The following is a 23014-nucleotide window of genomic DNA, read 5'->3' as shown; positions in this document are numbered from 1 at the left end:
CATGGATTAATAAGTCCCATCCAGCTTAAACTCCAAAAATGTGTCAGTTAAACTACCATTTTGTATACACTCCTGCACACAACACAATGCTAATAAGCTTTCGAAGTGCCCTTGGATGTCTGGTGCATAGAACAAGGCTCATACCACATGGTTTCTAACCCCAAGGTACTTAACTAATGCTTTCCATGGCCTAACCTTGGCAGTGAAACTGCCTTACCTAGAGATAGGACTTCTAGTAGACAAGCCCTATAAAAGTTAAGGTCAGCTGTTATCCACAATCTTACCCAACATAATGATCGTCTCAAGACAGAAAGGTAATCAATTGTCTTGAGATCTGTGTCAAAGAAATAATGCACCAGGAGGTACTTTGGGGCAAATTAAAAAGCGATCGAGCAAACTCGTTTTCCCTTCAAAACAGCACCTGACGATTTCACAGCCCCATAATTCAGTTCTGTACAGGGTGACAGATTATACCCTCGCTCTGGACCTCTCAAAAGCCTTGTCCTCCTGTAGTGGGAAGTAGGAAATGGTATATGTGGACAGACTCACTCTCCTCATTCATCTTAGATTCAAGTCCTTTCACTGTGATGTTATAACCAAGCATGGCTCTCTGGGGAAGGATGAGGCACAAGTCGGCTGCATAAATGCAGGCCTTGATCAATGGGCACTATCCCTGCTTAAGGAGCTGCATTGGACCAGATGAGTCATGCATGGATGGGTTTGCAGACTGTATCAAAGGAGTATAGTACAATGCCCCTCGTGAGATCTAGGCATCTGAAGCACAAGATGAGGATGTAAAAAATACACTTTATGGAACCTAAGCTCAGAAAGTGTGTTTCGTTCTACCTCTGTTGAGACTGAGAGCCTAATTCCAGTACGATGTCCTCAGTACTGCCGCACTCGTGGTGGTGGTTCGACTATGGCCATCAATGCAGGTCCGTCCACAGTATTTTGAGGTTGGAAGTCGGACTGCCCCAGGACCACCACCTTCACTGGGATACAGGATCCCACAGCATTGGTGCAGCGGAAAGGGACAGTAATATGCTGGCAGTGCTGCTGCAGCACTGCTGAGCCTATTCCAAGCTGTATTTCCACCGCCCAGTTCAAAAGGGTGGTGGAGATTTAATGAAGGGGGCCCTGTTAGGCCCCCCCACTGCCTCTGGGCCTGGGGGTGCATGCGGGGGGGCACATGTTATGCTCCCCCTGGAATTGCACCCCCATTCATGCACAGTCTGGCATGCACAACATGGTGCATGCCACACCGTGCAGGAATGTGCTGCAGGTGCTGTCAAGGCAACAGTCAGCTGTTAAGGCTCTCCTATGAGCCTAACACAGCCACTGCTGGGAGACTGCCGCAACACCACCCGCCCACCCTGGATTCAACTCAGAAACCAGCGGGCAGGTGCACCATGGGCTTGGCGGTCCTCCTGTGGGTGCTGCGGTGGCGGTGCTGCAGGAGGACCACCAAACTCATAATCAGGCCCATAGTGAGTGGATGTTTGAAGTGAGTGACGAAATGGGAAGAGAGAACATGTGAATAATCAGCCGTTAAAAATACTTTATGATCTATCAGTGAATGTCTTTGCAGTGCACATGCCTGCATTAGGAGTTGCGTAAGGTAGATGGTTCTGATTTGTGACAGTGAACACAATTTTATGATCCAAGGGAACCTGCATATTAAATTTGTGTTTTTGCTATGCTCACCAAGCTGCCACATGTTTTCCTAATCTCCTGCACTCAGTCACCCTTGTCTAACACAATATGACAGAAAGCTAGGAGACAGTTGATAACTTCCCAATCCATTCACCCTCCATGCTCAGTCATACGAGCAATGTCCTTATCAGGCTTAAGTTCTACACTGCTACAGGAACCCTTACAATGGGTTCAGGACTATGCCACTACTGAAAGAGAAGGTCAGGAATCTACAACATGCATTTTGTTTTAAAAATGCGATAGAAACTAATAGTGGGCTAATAGTGGGCTGTTCACCTCCAGAGAAATGAATGAGAAATTTAATTGCAGCAAGTTCATTCTTTTTTGGCCGTGTCAGTGGTTACAGAGGGGGGTTTTATCAGAGTGGAAAGTGCGTCGGGGAGGCACTTTGCTAAGTAGGCTGTAAACAGCCTTGTGCAGCATATCTAAATAACTCCATCAACTGGCTACTATACTAATGGCTACTAAGAAGGTATCACAACTGGTTATGGGTTCTTCAAGAGTCAATGGTTCATGTTAATTTGTGCCATGGTAATAATGGATTGCCACCCAAAGCTTGTGAGATGTGATGTACTGAGCGATTTGAATAACTTTTATGTCAAGTTTGAGAACAGTAATCAATAGGTTATGATAGCCATGAGCATGTTCTTAGATCTAAACAACTATTTTACCCTGAGACACTGACCGCCATTTTGTTATTCTAGCTTGAAAATCATCTCTAGATAGTAGCAGGCCCAGTGTGGTTCCCAAGAAGTTCCAAACCTGGAAATGGATATGACATACATGATAATTGTAATGGTCTTGTGGGCAACTGCGTCCACTGCTGCATCTGATGGCCGACCACTCCTTTGTGAACTCTCACTACCAAATATGGAGACGTACTCCAGGGAAGGGGATGCAGTATTTGGCATTCTGGCTTCTGTTCATGAAGAAACAGTTTACCCTTCCATCAAGTCTTTGTTCACAGAGCCCCCTGTTCCCAGGCAATGTGAAAGGTAATTAGATCGCCTTTGATACCATACTTCTTTCTGCATTAATACATTGAAACAATTCACAGCGTTTATGTGGTGTAGTGGTTATTTGGCACAATTTGGATGAAATATAGTCCTATGGCATTGAGTTAATATTGGGTAATGTGAGTTTACATTGTTTACATTTTGCCCTGAATTCAAATAGTGCACTGTGCAGCTTTGCCATGGACAAAAGCATGGGGCAATGCTATTCTTGAATGCTGATTGATGTTCCGACTCTGAGACTGTCTTTATTGTTGTTAATCATGTAGGCAGCTTGAATTTGCAGCACATGTTCCCATTGGAGGCAGTGCTGAATTTGAGCTGGTAGTTGCTGGTAGGACCTTCTGATACTCATTTTAAGGGACTGGCACTTATCATTCGGACATTTCATGAGAGCAGGAGAGGAAAAATGCTCAGAGGGCAAAGAAGGAGAAATAGAAAGACAAAACATATCAAAAAGGGAGAAAGCAGACCTGTAAGAGTGGAATAAAGCAGCAGGGAGTGTCTGGTAGTGGATTAAAGAAACATGAGATGGATTCCAGACTACATTGCCATGGTATTTAGCAATCGGGTGCCGGCGTGGGTTTTTGAACAGAGCTTTAAGCATTGGCACTTATTTTTCCACAAAATAAGCACTGATGCATAGGAGAAATATTCCTGAAAAAAAACAAGATATCAAAGTCTTCACTTTATGCAAAGTAAATTGTTATAGTATTAGTAAACTTATTAACAAAATTGTAAAATTGTTGCAGGAGGTAATGGTAAATAGCTCTATTAGCTACCGTATGTTGTCCCTTTAATTAGGGGGAGCAGCTTCAGATCTTGTTGCACTCATGTGTAGAAACCAGTTATGTAGCTGGAAGCAATCCATTAGGGGTTAAGAAGCGGGTGACCCTGGACTGACTGGATGTGAGCACACACCATATGATTGTATGGTGCAACAATTGCCAGCAGGAAATTGGCAGCTGCGCTCCAGGAAGTAATGCCTTTGGACATGGGTGCAGAAGTGGGAGTAGCAATCGCTAGAGAGGTAGTGCCTCAGTGAGGGTGCAGGACCAGAGCTGACTATCTGACACAAGAAGGTTGATGTCACACTTACACGCAGCTAGGTAAGTGGGCAATGGGTGTGTGCTAGAATGCTCTGTGCCAACTAAGAGACACGTTTGATACCCTTCACCCCACAGATGCAGCAGAGCCTGGTTGTCACTTCAGATCTTAAAACAGGTTGAGATGTTATAATTTTGATTTTATAGGCGATCATGTTAGGAAATGGTGTAGCAATATCAATTGTTCTTAAATGTTGGGGTATGTGAAGTTCAGGTGCACCACATTTCTCTGCATTTTTTAAAATGTATTTATTTATTTATTTATTATTTATTTATTTGAGTTTTATATAGCGCTGGCTAGACCCGGAGGTATCAGAGCACTTTACATAGGGAGAGTTACATAGGTTACAAGTTTCACATTGTTACAGAAGGTAAGTCAATTGCAAATTACATCGTTGGTTCAAGGCGTGTAGAGGGTAAGGAGGTAAGGTAAAAGGGCAACAGGGAGGGAAATTAAGTGTATAATTGGCACAAGGAAAAACAGAGCAAGTAGGGGGAGAGAGATTCAGGGGAGAGAGGAAAGGAATGGGGAGGCAAGCAAAGAATAAAGGAGGGAAGGGGTGGGGGGTAGGAGACACAGCGAGGAGACACGGAAGTGACTGTGTCTGATGTCCGGCTGGGTGGGAGATGGCTCCCCGCGGTAAAGGGATCATTCCCAGTCTTCCATTTAGTGTGATTCCCTTGTCACGGTGGACTCTGTCAGAAGGGTCGCTGAGACTCCAGGGCATAGATGCTGGATCCCTCCCCAACAAGGGGAGAGGAGTGCTTTGGTCATGGGCACACTTAGAAGAATGAAGGAGGGAGGAAGAGGGGGAAGGAAACCCAGCATGAGCACAGTGTCCGACTTCCAGCAGGGTAGGAGACGGTTTCCAGTGGTAAGGCGATCAATCCCAGACCTCCACTGTGTGAGAGACTCCCTTGTCACTGTGGACTCTCTCAGAAGGGTCTCTGAGACTCCAGGGCAAAAATGCTGGAGCCATCCCCAACAAGGGGAATGGGAGTGCTTTAGACAAGGGCATACTAGAGGGGGCCATAATAGGGAATTAGGCTGGTAGGGGAGTCGGACTGGTAGGGTTGCATAGGTTACAAATTACACATTAATACAGAAGGTACGTCATTTATGAGTTACATCCATGTGTTCACGGCGTGTAGAAGGGTAAGGGGATAATGTAAAAGGGTGACGGGAAGGGAGATTGAGCGGAGCATAGACGGGGGATAAACAAAGCAGGTAGGGGGAAAGGGATTCAAGGAATAGGGGAGGCAAGCAAAAATGAAGGAGGGAAGAGGTGGGGAGGGGGTAGGAGACATAGCGAGGAGACAAGGAAGTCCAGGCTAGACCCGGAGGTATCAGAGCGCTTTACATGAGGATTAAGGCATGTTACAGAGTTGAATCAATTGCAGTTACATTATAGTTAGATCTATTGCTAGTGCATTCAATAAACATAGAAAAGCAAAATGAAGAAGAAGACAGTGTCTGATGTCCAGTCGGCCCCTCTGCTCACCTTTGGGGACCATACATAGACCTGAAATCGCCTGACCGGCGCAATTTGAAAAAAGGCAACATAACCTAGTATGTTATATTGGGCAAACCTAGCAATGTTGAAAGATATTGAGTGGACCGAGCGCCCTAAAAATGTTCTGAAGTCCCATCTACCGCTGGATGCCTATCAGAGGTATGCTGATGACTTAAATGGCAGGGAAACAACAACACAAAACAACAGTGCACTATATTGGACATGGAAGGCTCCTACACATTGCAGAATAAGAGATGGAAGCCTGATAATTAAAGCAAGGCGCCCCCCAGCTTATGTTGACAGAGAAGGAGGAAATCGGGCAAAACCTTACTTAAGAGTTAAGCAAGAACAGAATCATACAAAGGTGCGGTGGTTCAGTAATCCGGCGCCATCTTGGGCTCAGAGACCTTTAATAAAGGCCAATCTTGATCTCGAAGAAAATCTTTATCACAAAGATAATCTTGCTGCTAAGCGCTTCACATCAACATTGGGCTCACAATAAAGCGCTCCTCACTTGCCACAGGCGTTGACTTGAGAACAAATGCCTCCTCGCATATCTTTCAGCGCTCTGCACCATCAGGAAAATTTACCTCCCACGTCATCATGAGACCGCCATTTTAGGGTCAGGCATTCTACCATAACAGTCATCAAGGGTTGCAGAAGCGGTCCCTCCATGTAGCGCTTATCCCGGACTGCACGCACAGCATCCTGTGAGTTGTGTGTGACATGGAAAATTCCCAACAAAGCATCTTCACATAAAACTGTATTGTTTTGTGATTTATATATGGGTGGAGTAAGATGGGAATGGTGCTTTACAAAGTGAGTGGCTACAATGTAGAATGGCAGAAGCACTTTATACACCAGGAATGTATAAACTGGAATTATGAGAGTGGTTTTGTTCCTCCCCCATGTGGCTGCAGTGTGCAGCTTTCATTGAAAATGTACTTGTAAAGGGTTAGGATGTAGAAAATGGCCTGAAAATGTGACAATGCCAGGGTTTCATGAAGGACCTATGCATGCCATTACCACGCATGCGTTAAAAACGCAGGGGCCGATTCACAGAACTAATCTGAGATAAAATCCTAAACTTACTACTTTTGGTATTCACAGAAGGCATTTAGTAGTAGTAAAGATAGGACTCCTAACTTTACTACTACTAAACTGAGACAAAATCCTAATTTTACAATTTTCTGTATTAACAAAAGGCATTTAGAAATAGTAAAGTTAGGAATCCTAACTTTACTACTACTAAATGCCTTTTGACCCGGTTGAACCATGTCACAGCAAATAGATCAAAAAAAGGGGGCACCCTGACCCCCTAGGCCAAGCGGCCCCCTCCACATTTAATAATGAACTGGCCACAGGGGGATGGGGTCCCTGGGGCCTAAATTGGCACAGGGAAGTGGGACTACGCAGCTGGCCTGCCCTGAAAAAAGAAAAAAAAAGACTGGGAACTCACCGGAGGCCCTGCGCTCTTTCTCCACGACTCTGCAAACGCACCTCCTGGGGCGCTGCTGGTTGGAGGATGTAGTCCACTTGGCTCCAGAGGATCCTTGGGGGCTAGCAAACCATCCTGTTACATTCAGTATGTCCCACCGAGCGCGATTGCTGAGAGGTCCTTGGAGGCCCCTTTCTCCACCACTCTGCAAATGTGACTACTACTTAAAAAAAAAGTAGATATGCACTGAAAAAAACAAAGGTTACAGGTACAATATATTTCTACAAAAAAGATAACGGACAATAAGGATACCAGACCGTTGCACTGGTACTTATCCGTATTTTAAGTAATGTATGTTTAGACGCTCAACTGGTTGTCATCCTATTGCCAAAGAATCACCAAAGGGCCTATTAACAAAGATAATGCAGGAACATCTGTTATTTAAGAATATGATATTCTTAAAAGTGAGTATTAGATCATCATATTATAGGGACGTTATAGTTACGAATTAGCATTTTATAAACCTTAGAAATTCACTGAAAAGACTAGGGACATTATGGTTAGGCTCAGGTTATGCTCGTAATGAAATCAGTGAAATTCAGCAGTGATAGTTATCTAACAATAACTCTCGCCCCTACCACCACAGTGCACTGCTTATGACCTCACATATTACATTACTCATGACATGGTCAGGTAACGCGTTTGTTTGCACAGACTGTCATTTATTTTGATAGAGATAGTGTCCTTGCAATTTAGGACATTTATATTTGAAGAAATATACAGTGTTTTTTACTTTAGCCTACACTTGGCACAGGAATTGTATATAATCATATATTCACTATTGAAACACGTGACAGTATATGCAAACAAACATGTTCCCATTTTGCCAAGACATTGTCTTGAGCAAGTATAGGTTATATCCTTGGGGAAGGATTAGAAGGCATGTGACCACTGGGGTCTCTCTATCATATCCATTGGGATTTTTAAGATAGTACACCTTCACAGGTAGCACTCTCACCAATACTCATATGTGATTGAACAGATACGGGCACTTTAAGCATCTTACCTTTATGATGGGGCTGTAGAATATGACAATATTTTCCATATTTCCATGTTTTCATATTATGCATCTGTTTACATTGGGTTAAACGCTAGCATCAGCAGATGGACACATGTTGACTCCCCTGCGGCACTCATCACATTACATTTGGCATTATTAGTTTTGTCATCATTACCAGCATTATATATATGCTTAATGCACTATATATTATATTTGTTGAACCTTTTTGATGTTTGCATACAACTCGTGTTATAGCATATGGTTTTCAATAAGATTTGCAATTTGTTTTGTATATTTCAAATTGAATCAAATATGTTACAAGATGGCTGCTGTTTTCAAGGAACACAGCATAGTAGTGTTCTAGTCCATTATGTCCAATGAGATATGTACGAGGCAATCTAAGGATAATCTCTGTGCGAATAAGACTGTCTGCAGTCAAAGTGCATTACAAAAATAAATCTTTTGTATTGTGACCCTTTTGAGTGTGTGCTCTATATATATATATATATATATATATATATATATATATATATATATATATATATATATATATATATATATATATAATATATATATTTATATATATATATATATATATATATATTCACTGAAAAAACCATAGGTTTCAGAGACGTTATAGTTAGAAATTAGCATTTAAAAAACCTTCGAAATTCACAGAAAAAAAACATAGGTTTCAGGGGTGTTATAGTTAGCTGGCCATTTCACTCGTACAAAACCATAGAATTTCCTCCGTTATAGTTAGTTCTGCTAACTATAACTCGCGCGCCCGCAATGCACTGCTGATGATGTCACATATTGCATAATTCATGACATGGTCAGTGAAATCACTGATGAAATCACTGATGACATCTCAAATGACATCACTGATGACATCATTGATGACATCATCCAGTGAATGTAGTTTAGTTTGAAATTTAAATATGTATTATATATATATACCAATCTGTATTGAAGATTGACTGGATATATAACTGTCTGGATGGAGGATTTAGTAGCTGTCTGACTGTCTGTTTAACCCCTTCAATGCCCATGACGAGCTGGACTCGTCATGGGCTGCGGTGGCGCTGTGCCCATGACGAGTCCAGCTCGTCATGAACTCCGCCCGCTAATGAAAGGCGCGGCACTGGGCGGGGAAAGGGGCGGGCATGCAAGGGGTTAAGTGAGTAATTAAAAGTCTCTCACTTAATACATGGATTAGTAACTAAACTATGTGAATGTGTGCATCACTGTCTCTGTTGTTGTATAACATGCTGCATCAGTTGGTCACTAACTACATGAGTGTGTTTATTAGTTATTGATTAGTTGGGTGAGTATTTGTATGGGGCACTGAGTTTGTGTGTGGTTGGATGGGGTGTGTGTAACTCTATGCATAGATATGTGAATGGTTGATTGACTAGGTGTATAGGTTTAAGAGTGCATGTGGAAACAGTTGTTTGGGTGACTGAGTGTATTTATTTGTGCGTTGGTGAGCGAACATATGTTTTAGTTGTACATCTTCAACAAAGTAAAAAAATAAAAGGCATTGTATGTGAGAGTTGGTGTATATAAATAAGTGTGTGTAAGAGTCAGTGATTGTGAGAGTAACTATATGAATGAGTGTATAATTGTAATGTTGATTTTTTAACATATTAACAATGAGTTACTATGTGTTTGAATAAATGAGGTGTTGGATAATTGTGTAAGTGAGTAAATGTAAGTGTGATTAATTTTTTTCATGAGTGAGTAGGATGACTGCATAACCAACTAAGATGACTGCTGATGTGTCAATGTCTATATATGTGTATAAGTGCATTTGATAGTGTTCTATTAATTAGTGACTGCATGTATAAATGATTCTATTGTTGAATGGGTAGTTGTGTGTGTAGACTTAGAAATGAGTGAGAGGGTATGTAGTAACTGGTATTGGTGTGTCAATGGTTTCAAATATGGTACTCTGTATTTTACAGTGAGCGATGAAAGGTTATACTAGTGTATGATGAGTTGTATCAGTTTGTCACATGGATGATGTCATCAGTGATGTCATCAGTGATGTCATCAGTGATGTCACTGACCATGTCTTGAATGATGCAATATGTGACATCATCCGCAGTGCATTGCGCGCGCGCGAGTTATAGTTAGCAGAACTAACTATAACGGAGGAATTTCTATGGTTTTGTATGAGTGAAATGGCCAGCTAACTATAACACCCCTGAAACCTATGTTTTTTTCTGTGAATTTCTAAGGTTTTTTAAATGCTAATTTCTATCTATAACGTCTCTGAAACCTATGTTTTTTTTCAGTGAATTTCAAATGTTTTTTAAATGCTAATTTTTTAGTGTGATAGCAGTTATACCTATTTTTTTGTACTGATTATTTACAGTTTTTTAACTGTTCATTTATAAATATTTAAATCATTAAATAACATTATATATTTTTCTAAAAATTGCAAAAAAAAACATTAAATAAAATTCAAACTGAAATATTGATTAATTTTTTTGTTTTCATTTTTTATTTTAATATATTTATATTATTTCTTTAAAAAAATGTTTTTTCCCCAAAAAAAATCGGAGTCGCGCACTCAAAGCATACACATCATGGTGGGTGTGCGGATTCTAGCCGCTATTTTAGTAAAGTCGTGAAGGATCCGCGTACGGTGTGCGACAGCTGCATGTTTTTCAGTTACATCATATATATTTAATATTACGTGATGTGCGCGATTGGTATGCCACCAGTCCGCGACTCGCGCATTCGCGACACATGCGCATTACGGTACGAGATGCTTGTGCGGTGGCGGGTCCCGCGTGATGTCATATACGTGCTGGGGCGCGCTGGGTGCGCAACTCCCGCAAAAAAATGTTATGCTCCAAAATGAAATGTATGTGTCTTTAATATACATATTAGAGCAAGAGGTTATCTAAGATAGTCATAAAAATAAGATATTTGTACTTATAATAAACTTATATTATTTTTAAATATATTTTCGCGAAGTCAGGTGCGTGCATCGTGAGTGCAGAGAACCAGGTCAGCAGAGGTGCTGTAGAGCCAGAGAACCAGGTCAGCAGAGCTGCTCTAGAGCCTAAGAAGCAGGTCAGCAGAGCTGCTCTAGAACCAGAGACCCAGGTCAGCAAAGCTGCTCTATAGCCAGAGACCCAGTTCAGCAGAGCTGCTCTAGAGGCTGAGAACCAGGTCAGCAGAGCTTCTGTAGAGCCAGAGAAACCAGGTCAGCAGAGCTGCTTTAGAGGGAGAGAACCAGGTCAGCAGAACTGCTTTAGAGCCATAGAACCAGGTCAGCAGAGCTGCTCTAGAGCCAGAGAACCAGGTCAGCAGAGCTGCTTTAGAGCCATAGAACCAGGTCAGCAGAGCTGTTCTAGAGGCAGAGAACCAGGTCATCAGAACTGCTTTAGAGCCAGAAAACCAGGTCAGCAGAGCTCTTTAGAGGGAGAGAACCAGGTCAGCACAGCTGCTTTAGAGCTAGAGAACCAGGTCAGCAGAACTGCTCTAGAGCCAGAGAACCAAGAAGCAGAGCTGCTTTAGAGCCATAGAACCAGGTCAGCAGAGCTGCTTTAGAGCCAGAGAACCAGGTCAGCAGAGCTGTTGTAGAGCCAGAGAACCAGATCAGCAGAGCTGCTCTGTAGCCTAAGAACTAGGTCAGCAGAGCTGCTCTAGAGCCAGAGAACCAGGTAAGCAGACATGCTGTACAGCCAGAGAAACCAGGGCAGTAGAGCTGCTTTAGAGGGAGACAACAAGGTCAGCAGAGCTGCTTTAGAGCCAGAGAACCAGGTCAGCAGAGCTGCTGTAGCTGACACTGACTGACTGACACTGACTGACTGATACTGACAGATTGACACTGACTGACACTGATTGACTGACACGGAGACTGACTGACACTGACTGACACTGATTGACTGAGACTGACTGACTGACAGTGACTGACTGACTGACTGACACTGACTGACACTGACACTGATTGACTGACACTGACTGACTGACTGACACTGACTGACTGACACTGACACTGACACTGACTGACTGACACTGACTGGCACTGACTGACTACTCTCTACTACTCTACTACTCACTCTCTACTACTCTCTATCTACTACTCACTCTCTACTACTCACTCGCTACTACTCTCTAGTACTCACTCTCTACTACTCTACTACTCTCTACTACTCACTCCCTACTACTCTCTACTACTCACTCTCTACTACTCACTCTCTTCTACTCTCTACTACTCTCTCTCTACTACTCACTTTCTACTACTCACTCTCTACTACTCACTCGCTACTACTCTCTACTACTCAATCTCCACTACTCACTCTCTACTACTCTCTACTACTCACTACTACTCTCTACTATTACTCTACTACTCACTCTCTACTACTCACTCGCTAATACTCTCTACTACCCACTCTACTACTATCTACCACTCACTCTCTACTACTCTACTACTCACTCTCTACTACTCTCTACTACTTTCTCTCTACTACTCACTTTCTACTACTCACTCTACTACTCTCTACTACTCACTCTCTACTACTCGCTCTCTACTATTCAGTCTCTACTACTCTCTCTCTACTACTCACTCTCTACTACTCACTCTACTACTCTCTACTACTCACTCTCTACTACTTGCTCTCTACTACTCTCTACTACTCACTCTCTACTACTCACTCTCTACTACTCTCTACTTCTCACTCTCTACTACCTACTCTCTACTACTCTCTACTACTCACTCTCTACTACTCACTCTCTACTACTCTACTACTTTCTGCTACTCTCTCTACTACTCACTCTCTACTACTCTCTACCACTCACTCTACTACTCTCTATTACTCTTTACCACTCACTCTCTACTACTCTACTACTCACTCTCTACTACTCTCTCTCTACTACTCACTCTCTTCTACTCACTCTGCTACTCTCTACTACTCACTCTCTACTACTCTCTCCCTACTATTCACTCTCTACTACTAAACTACTCACTCTCTACTACTCGCTCTCTACCACTCCCTACTTCTCACTCTCCACTACTCATTCTTTAATACTCGCTCTCAACTACTCTCTAATACACACTCTATTACTCACTCTCTACTACTCTACTACTCTCTACTACGCTCTCTACTTCTCAATCTCTACTACTCTCTCTACTACTCACTCTCTACTACTCTCTACTACTCACTATCTACTACTCACTCTCTACTACTTGCTCTCTACTACTCGCTCTCTACTACTCTCTACTACTCACTCTACTACTCTCTAATACTCACTCCACTACTCACTCTCTACTACTCTCTACTACTCACTCTCTACTTCTCACTCTCTACTACTCTACTACTCTCTAGTACTCTCTCCCTACTACTCACTCTCTACTACTCACTCTCTAATACTCTCTACAACTCACTCTCTACTACTCTCTCTACTGCTCACTCTCTACTACTCTCTACTACTCACTATCTACTACACACTATCTACTACTTGCTCTCTACTACTCGCTCTCTCCTACTCTCTGCTACTCACTCTACTACTCACTCTACTACTCACTCTCTACTACTCACTATCTACTACTCACTCTCTACTACTCTACTACTCTCTCTCTACTACTCACTCTCTACTACTCACTCTCTACTACTCTCTACTACTCACTCTCTACCACTCACTCTCTACTACTCACTACTACTCTCTACTACTCACTCTCTACTACTCCACTACTCTATACTACTCACTATCTACTACTATTCACTCTCTTCTACTCTACAACTCTCTCTCTACTACTCACTCTCTACTACTCTCTACTACTCAATCTCTACTACTCACTCTCTACTACTCCCTCTCTACTACTCACTACTACTCACTCTCTACTACTCTCTCTCTCTACTACTCACTCTCTAGTACTCTCTACTACACACTCTCTACTACTCTCTCTACTACTACTCTCTACTAATCTATACTACTCCCTCTCTACTACTCCCTCTACTACTCACTCTACAACTCACTCTCTACTACTCCCTCTCTACTACTCTCTACTACTCACTCTCTACTACTCTTTCTCTACTACTCAGTCTCTACTACTCTCTACTACTCTCTCTCTGCTACTCACTCTCTGCTACTCACTCTCTCCTACTCTCTACTACTCACTCTCTACTACTCACTCTCTACTACTCACTCTCTACTACTCTCTATTACTCTCTACTACTCTCTACTTCTCACTCTACTACTCACTCTCTACCACTCTCTACTACTCATTCTCTACTAATCATTCTCTACTACTCACTCTACTACTCACTCTCTGCTACTCTCTCTACTACTACTCTCTACTAATCTCTTCTACTCCCTCTCTACTACTCCCTCTACTACTCACTCTACAACTCACTCTCTACTACTCCCTCTCTACTACTCTCTACTACTCACTCTCTACTACTCTTTCTCTACTACTCTCTACTACTCTGTCTCTACTACTCTCTACTACACTCTCTCTGCTACTCACTCTCTGCTACTCACTCTCTCCTACTCTCTACTACTCACTCTCTACTACTCACTGTCTACTACTCACTCTCTACTACTCTCTATTACTCTCTACTACTCTCTACTACTCACTCTACTACTCACTCTCTACCACTCTCTACTACTCCCTCTACTACTCACTCTACAACTCACTCTCTACTACTCCCTCTCTACTACTCTCTACTACTCACTCTCTACTACTCTTTCTCTACTACTCTCTACTACTCTGTCTCTACTACTCTCTACTACACTATCTCTGCTACTCACTCTCTGCTACTCACTCTCTCCTACTCTCTACTACTCACTCTCTACTACTCACTCTCTACTACTCACTCTCTACTACTCTCTATTACTCTCTACTACTCTCTACTACTCACTCTACTACTCACTCTCTACCACTCTCTACTACTCACTCTCTACTAATCATTCTCTACTACTCACTCTACTATTATTATTATTATTTTTATTATTAACGAGCTTATAAAGCGCCTGGTTACACTAAAAACAGTGTGTCCCGTGCTACGGTGAGGCAGCAAAAGCAGAAATACTGAGATCTATCCAGGAGGGAACAGGAGAGTCTTAAGTTTCTTCCTAAAAATGCCTTCAAAGGGCTCCAGTCGGAGGCTCACTGGAAGTTTGTTCCAGAGTTGGGCCGCCAGAAATTGAAAAGAGCGGCCCCCCATCCTTTGCTTTCTTAACCGCAGGGATACAAGCCAAACCCATCCCCTCAGACCTAAGGCGGCGGGTAGGAATGTAGAGGGTGAGGAGGTTCCGCAGATAGTCCGGTGAGGTCCCATGCATAATGCGATGGCACACACATAGAGCCTTAAAACGGACTCATTCCCGAATTGGAAGCCAGTGTAAGGAGGTGAGAGCCGGTTTAGAGGGGGCTCTCCTCGGTCGCATCAGGACTAATCGAGCCGCTGCATTCTGTACGCATTGGAGTCTCTGCATACACCTGTCTGTAGCACCCAGATAGAGAACATTCCCATAGTCGAGGCGGGAAGTCACGAGTGCGTGAACTAAGGTCTTCCTGGCTGCAGCAGGCAATGTCTTTCTGAGTCCCTTTAGTACTCCAAAACAGGCTCCCGCAACCCGTCTGGTATGATATTCAAAAGAAAGGTGAGAATCTATCCAGACCACTAGGTTTTTTGCCTGGGCACAGGGAGCAGGGGTGGGACCCAAATTCTGCGGCCACCAAGCAGACGACCAGACAGAAGGTGCTTTTCCCACAAACCAGTACCTCGGGCTTATCGCCGTTAAGTTTTAAGCAGTTTTTGTCCATCCAGGATGCAAGTTCTTGAAGGCATGCCACCAAGTTGGGAGCCCCCGATTGTTGTTCCTGAGTCAGGGCTACAACCAACTGGGTGTCATCAGCGTAGGATACCACTCTGATCCCAAAGCCTTCAGCAATCTCAGCTAAGGGAGCCACATTCAGATTAAAAAGGGTCGGGCTCAAAATTGAGCCCTGAGGGACAACCTGCTGCAATTCCATAACCTTAGAGTAGAACTTCCCCTGCCTCACCTGGAAGCTGCGATTAGCCAAAAAAGAGGTGAGCCAGCCTAAGGCCCTCCCCGACACACCTTCCTTCTTCAGACGGTAAACCAAGATTTGGTGGGCCACCGTGTCAAAGGCCGCACTGAGATCAAGCAGGATCAGGGCCGCTGTCTGACCCGCATCCACGAGTTGCCGAATGGTCTCAGTAGCTAGAAGAAGGGCCGACTCAGTCGAATGACATTCACGGAAGCCCGATTGAGTGGGGTGCAGGAGATTGCATTTTCCAATGTGTGCCGTGAGTTGCTGGTTAACCACTTTCTCTGCGATTTGGGCAAAATAAGGAAGAAGAGAGATGGGTCGCAAGTTATCTAAGCGTTCAAGGCCTAGGTGCGGTTTTTTAGGGAGAGGGAGTACAACTGCCTCCTTCCAACAGCTAGGGACCGTACTGGTCTTAAATGAGACCTCCAAGAGATGTCTGATAAAGGGTTCCAAGGCTTCTAGGCACCCTTCAAGTCTTCTCTCTACTACTCACTCTCTGCTACTCTCTCTACTACTCTTACTCTCTACTACTCACTCTCTACTCTCTATTACTCACTCTCCACTCTCTACCTCTCTACCTCTCTACTACTCTCTACCTCTCTACTACTCTCTAGCTCTCTACCTCTCTACCTCTCTACCTCTACCTCTCTACCTATACCTCTCTACCTCGACACCTCTACCTCTACACCTCTACCTCTACACCTCTCTCTACACGCACACATATGCACATATATATGCATATATATGCATATGCATTTATATATATGTATGTGCATATATATATACATACTTATATAAACATATATATATAATCTGCATATCTATATCAATACAAATATCAATGCATGCATACATATACATATACATATATGCATACATTTGCATGTTATGTACATGAAAGTTTGAAAAAACACTAATACAAGCAAAGCTAAAAAGCCACCTAATTACAAACAGAATTGCTTAGTTTAGAGTAGTACTGATTGAAACTCTGTGATGTTCCGTTCCATATTAGGATTAAGTCGTCTATGTACCGGACCCATAATATTATCCGGTCTAGGTCTTCTTGGTTCACTGAGTCCCAGGCTATTGTTCTTTCCCACCATCCCATGGTTATATTTGCATAATTCGGCGAAAAAGATATGCCCATGGCAGTGCCACATTGTTGTTTGAAGAGCTGTTTGTTGAAAAGAAAAACGTTATTTGTAAGACACATTTCAATCATATGGAGCAGCATTTGAGTGTGCTGTAATTCAGTGATGTTTCTTTGTTTCAAAAAGTATCCACATGCTTCTAATCCCATCTCGTGGCTAATAGATGTATATAGGGATACTACATCGATTGTGATTAGCGAATATTGTTGACTCCAAGTAATCCCATTGAGGATTCGGAGAAAATCCCCTGTATCCTTTATGCATGAGCTCATATTTCTAGCTATGGGTGCTAAAAATGTGTCCACATATTGTGAAACATTCTCGTAGAGTGAGTTACAAGAGGAAACTATTGGCTTGCCCGGTGGATTAATTAAAGTTTTATGGATCTTCGGTAAGAAGTATATGGTTGGTGTCACTGGAAAATCCTTTAAGAGGAACTTGAGCTCTTCATCGCTGAGTAAACTATTGTTGTAACACTGTTGTAGAAACACATTTAGTTCCATTGTCATTTTATTGATTGGATTTTTGTATATTCTACAGTAGTTACCGGTGTCATTGAGTTGACGTAGGGCTTCATTCACATAATCTTTGGTATCCATAAAAACAATATTTCCCCCTTTGTCTTCAGGCTTGATTGTCAGATTTTAATCTTCCATTAAGGTTCTTCTAGCTTTTCTCTCTTTTGTTGTCAAGATTTTCCTTTGGTTAGAGTTTCTTGATTTACGTATTTTTTCAAGCTCCTAGATAATGGCATCGGAGAATAGGTCAAACTTATTGCCTGGAGAAAGGATTGGGCAGTATTTAGATTTCCTTTTGAGCCCACTGTCTACTCTTTTGTTAGTGTTCACATTGAGATGTTCAATTATTTGTGTTTCCGTCACTTCTTCACCACTTTGATTATAAATCAAATCAAACATATTTTGGAGGTCCGGTATTTCTTCTAATGTCCAAATGGGTTCTACATGTTCACTTTGTGGTGTTACTTCAGGAGGTTTGGTGCTTTGCTTGCTTTCATGTATTTCTGCTAGTTTTAATTTGTGCACATACTCGTACAGGTCAATTCTGACCTGTGTGTAATTAAAATTATATATATATATATATATATATATATATATATATATATATATATATATATATATATATATATATATATATATATATATATATGCTTTGTACTTACCTGTGAACTACTTGCTTTTGCGTTGTAAAGACATATGTGGTAAAGGGGTATATGCATGGTAAAAAGGTTCATGGTAAAGACACTTGTTGTAAAGACTAGTGCAATGTAAAGACGACGTTGTTAAGGCATGCATGTTAATGGCATGTGTTGTTTCATCATACAATCTTGGCATGCCCATGTTCTCAGGACACTTTTTTAAAGCACATGGGTTGTAATCGATGCATGGTAAAAGTAATGCATGTTAATGACCACATTGTAAATACTGTTTCCCCTCTGCTGTTCCCCTGCCAGAACCATACCTGACATAACCAGCCATACCTTTGCCATACTTTCACCATAATCTCACCACAGCCTCACTTCTTCATATTATCTCTCTCGTGCTCCGCCATTTCAGCAGTTGCAGGGGCCGCATAGGACTGCACAGTGTCACAGGGAGAGATAAAAGGCAGGGCAGACATGACCAGGGACACTTTAAAGATTTAGGGGGCCCAGGGCAAAAAAAAAATGTTTGGGGCCCCTTTTCAAAACAGCTTTGAATAAATGAGTTCTAAAGCTCTTACATCATATATTTATGAATAGAGAGGTGTATTTTCAATATTGTAATACAGCAGCAGCTCACTAATATGACTACAAATTATCTCTGTGACACCCTCCTATTTCCCATATATGATATTCTGTTTTTATCTATTAGAAACATTATTGACGGATGTTGCATGAAACTTAAATAGCATTTCTCTGCAAAATGCTTGTAACAGACTTTCACACATCACTACCATTAAAACAATTTAAAGGCAAACTGTATTTAAAAGCAATCTGTTGAAGAACTATTTTAAATTATTTAATTTAAGTTAACATTATTTCTGAAGGTTTTTTTAAATTTCCTATCTACCTTATTTTCTATGTAAGGGTGTTGCGGTACCAGTGGTTAGCCATAATGGGTGCAGGACTTACTACAGATTTTTTTGGGAGAAACATGCACTTGGAGTTTGTAAGCAAATAATCAACTTTCTCAAAAGTGTAATTTACTCAAATGTGTAAGTTACCTTTATAAATTAAGCCCCCAGTTTAAACTGTGCTATGAAGGCCTTTGAGCAACAGACATACATCTGACAGGTGGGAAATGGCAGCTATCCTTCAATGCAATTCCTGACACAATGTGATAGGTTGGTGTTAGTGTTGTCATCTGTTAAGTTGAGAGACTGATGTTGTGAAGTTGCACATTTTGTGATATGTTATTGGTAGTAATTGTGGAAGTGGCATATTACACTAGTATATTAAATGGCATTCAGCTGTGAAGTTCAACAACACCGAGAATGATACCACATGCAAATGCTCTAAAACTCACCCTCCTAAGTGATGGCATGTTGTGCCAGTCCTGGCAGAGCCTATGCCACATGGAGAGTGGTGGCTGCTACAGTACCTTGCAGTGCTGTAAGCACAGTATATGGGGACAGCAAAAGCGATAGTTGTCAATATGAGTACATGAAGCATTTTTGTGGACAGGTGTGTTCAAGGTCATAGGTTTATTTCATATGTTTGAGCGAGGCCTGTGTCTTGTGATTGACATGTTTCAAGATTGACTCTTAGCAGTCATTTGCAGGGAGTGTGATTAATTCTACAAGTTTTGCTGGAGACACTGCACACCCCTAGCTAGTCAGAAAGGAGGGTTTTATTTTGCACCTGCAGCACTGTGAGCGCTGCAATCCTCAGTATGTAGGTTTTATAAGATAATTTTTTGCATTCCATTACACAAATCTTCTGATTTTTTTTAATTTATAGACTGTATTCTGTGCATTGTTTTTCAATAATGTGAAATTGTTCTTTCATTCCTGAGATTTCTTTTTACTTAAGAACAATTGCAATGACACGTATGATATAGCTGTAGTGTACATACATTCATACCTGTATTTATACATTATGTTTAAACATTCTGTACTGGAATTTTTAGCCAACGTATATTTCTTTATATTAGTTACATTGTTTAAACTCTATAATATATGACATAGTAGTGGAAAATAATTATATGATTGTATCAGTAGTTTCTAACATATCTTTGTAGAAAACACATTTGTGCATTTTTTGAATATAGAAAAGTGTTTTAAAATGTTTAACTTGTTTATTATCTTAGAAACATTAACAAATATATTATATATTTTGCAACAGTGATTTCAATGAGATGAAAGTAATCGTTTCTATGTTTTTATCTAGTTTCATTGATTTTGACAACTTTCCTTGACATTTTGGGTTGCCTGTGGATTTTGCAGCAGCAGTTTCTCATTGCTTGTCTCCAGCTCAGGCGACACTATTCTAAATGTATTTTCTTTTGGTTTTATTGTGGGGTTATTTAGACTAGTCTTTGTAAATGGATATTGTTTCAGTTTATTAGTTTTTAGCGTAGTACGTGTTAATTTATTGTATTGCAGTTGGCCTTATTGTGAAACGTAATGTTTAATTTTACTTTATGTGTGTTTTTCTATGTGTTTAACAATGGTTTTTAATGCTAGGTTACTGTGCTTTGTTTTGTGGTATTTTTGTAAGTATTTTTGGAGTGGGTTTGTTTGTTTCTTCTCTACAGGTTTTTCAGACTTGATTTTTACATGGGTGCATTGTATTTTGCTAACCAAAATTATTTGTTACTTATTTCTGATTTTAGTATTTTTGTGGAACATTGTTTTTTTTGTTTTAGATTTATCAGGCTTTCGACTGATTCCTTGGACAATTGTTGTTTGTATTGTGTGGTCTATTTCTCTCTTTTTGCGTTTGTCTGGTTGGTGGTCATTTGACACTAGCAGTGGAGCAAGAGACACTGGGGGATGCTGCTGGTGCTGATTGTTGGCATTGTTCGGGGCTGCTGGCAGCCAAGACAACTGATTTTGCCAGTTGTGAAGGTCAGCCGAGTTTGGGGGGAGCTCGGAGGTGAATACTGAGACCCAAGTACTAAGGACATCCGAGTCGCTGTGGAAGCACGGAAGCTGTCGGCCAAGCAGCTTGCATTCACAGCCTATATTTTAAGACAAGTGCGTCTCTCCCCCCACGTTTGACCCATTTATCTGACTATCCTAAAATATAGAACGACATCTATACTTGCATAGACAATCTCACTCCAATATTGGCCTATTGACTACTTTATCAGCTCATTGGTTCCTATTGAGCTACTCAACTGGCCTGATCTGCATGATCAGTTCACTCATGTGTGTTCCTTCCTGTGTTTGTGTTATTGTATGTGGGGGATGTTCCAAAAGACCCCAAAGCGCCCTACACAAGCATACGAGCATCCATATGAAGTGGGGTTTAGGCCTCTACCAGCACCCTTGACCAGGTTTTTCGACTTCTCATGCTGATATGGAAGGAGGTCAAACTACAGGGAGGCCATCTCTATGTAGTATTTTTTGACCTCAAAATGGCGTTTGACTCCATTGACCGTACTAAGCTATGGGTCGCCCGTAGGGGTTTGGGACTTCACCCTGGTCTTCTCCAACTTATAATTAGTTTACATCAGAACAATTATGCCAAGGTCAGATGGAGCCCTGATGGTAGCCTAACCACCAGTATTCCCATCATAAAAGGAGTCCGTCAGGGATGTGTGCTGGCCCCAACAATGTTCACTTTGTTTATGAATGGGCTTATCAGCGGGCTGTATGATTGTGGAGGTGATCCGCCTGAACAAGGAGGCAGGCAAATACCAGCCCTGTTATTTGCAGACAATACACTGCTCATATCAAAAGCCCCAATGGGCATCCAAAATGTGTTAACCAAGTTTGCAATAGCCTGTAAAGCTTGTGGCCTTGAAATCAATAGTCTAAAAACAAAGTTCATTGTCTTTAACCCCTACAAATCCACTAAAGGGAAGGTGAGGCTTGACACTCAATTATTAGAATCGGTCACAGCATTTGATTATCTGCGTGAAAGAATTAGTGAAAATCTGGCATGGTCCCCCCAAATCAAGAAAAGCGTGCTGACCGTTCAGCATGCGGATTGTGCCATCATTAAGAGAGTCAAATGCTCAACCTTTCGTCCAATCTCGCCTACCTTAGAAATACACAGAGCAAAAGGGTTGGGCGCAGCTCTCTACGGGGCCGAATTATGGGGGTTGGAGAATATTAGCCAGCTGGAAGTCACTGAAGACAAGTTTTTAAGTGCTCTTTTACTTCTTCCTAAGAACACTCCTATGTTACTCTTTACACCTTGATCTTGGTCTAAAGTCCATTACTCATTTTGCTGTTCTCAAGGCGCTCACGTTCTGGTTCAGACTTTGGACTAGTAATACCCAAGGTCCTGTCAAGGATGCAGTGGAGGAACTATTAATCCTCCAAAGAAAATCAGGGTGCCTTCCATGGTTTGGGAAAATCAAAGCATGGCTCTTTAGATTGGGGGTAGGGAATTTGTGGGATGATCCACATTCTATTACAGAGAATATGCTACCACAGCTCAAAGCAACCTATTGGAACTTCGTTGATTCCTAAGGCAATGAGTCCAGGGTACTTGGCACTTTAGCATCGTGTTTTTTAAATGTTAAAAGTTGTTTTCACCTCAAATTTTTATGGATAGCATTGAACCACCACAAGCACAAGCACTTTATATACAATTTAGATCTGGCACCCTACCTCTGAACACCATGAAAAGTAGATGGGCGAACGCCACTGTCACTCCTATGTACCTCTCTTGTAATTCCTCCATAGAAACTATAGAGCATTAAGGTTTTTTTCCCTGCTTATGCCAACTTGAGGAAATTATGGGTTATCCCTGTTTGTAGGCTGCTGTCATTTACTCTGTCCTCAGATGCTCTACGTGTATATTG

At 41.7% G+C, this 23014-nt stretch overlaps 1 protein-coding gene across 1 annotated transcript in view; it reads left to right on the top strand.

The window, feature by feature from the left end:
- Positions 1-2481: 2481 nt before the first annotated feature.
- Positions 2482-23014, top strand: part of LOC146796878 (extracellular calcium-sensing receptor-like) — a 179805-nt gene continuing 159272 nt past the window's right edge. Inside the window, exon 1 of the mRNA XM_085631412.1 lies at positions 2482-2708. Within this exon, the coding sequence (XP_085487538.1) occupies positions 2482-2708 (227 nt within the window). The remainder of the gene's footprint in view (positions 2709-23014) is intronic.

The sequence above is a fragment of the Triturus cristatus genome, chromosome 10, assembly GCF_964204655.1.
Source record: "Triturus cristatus chromosome 10, aTriCri1.1, whole genome shotgun sequence".
NCBI lineage: Eukaryota > Metazoa > Chordata > Amphibia > Caudata > Salamandridae > Triturus > Triturus cristatus.
Note: the sequence above shows the minus strand (reverse complement) of the source record. Positions and strands in the feature narration are given on the sequence as shown.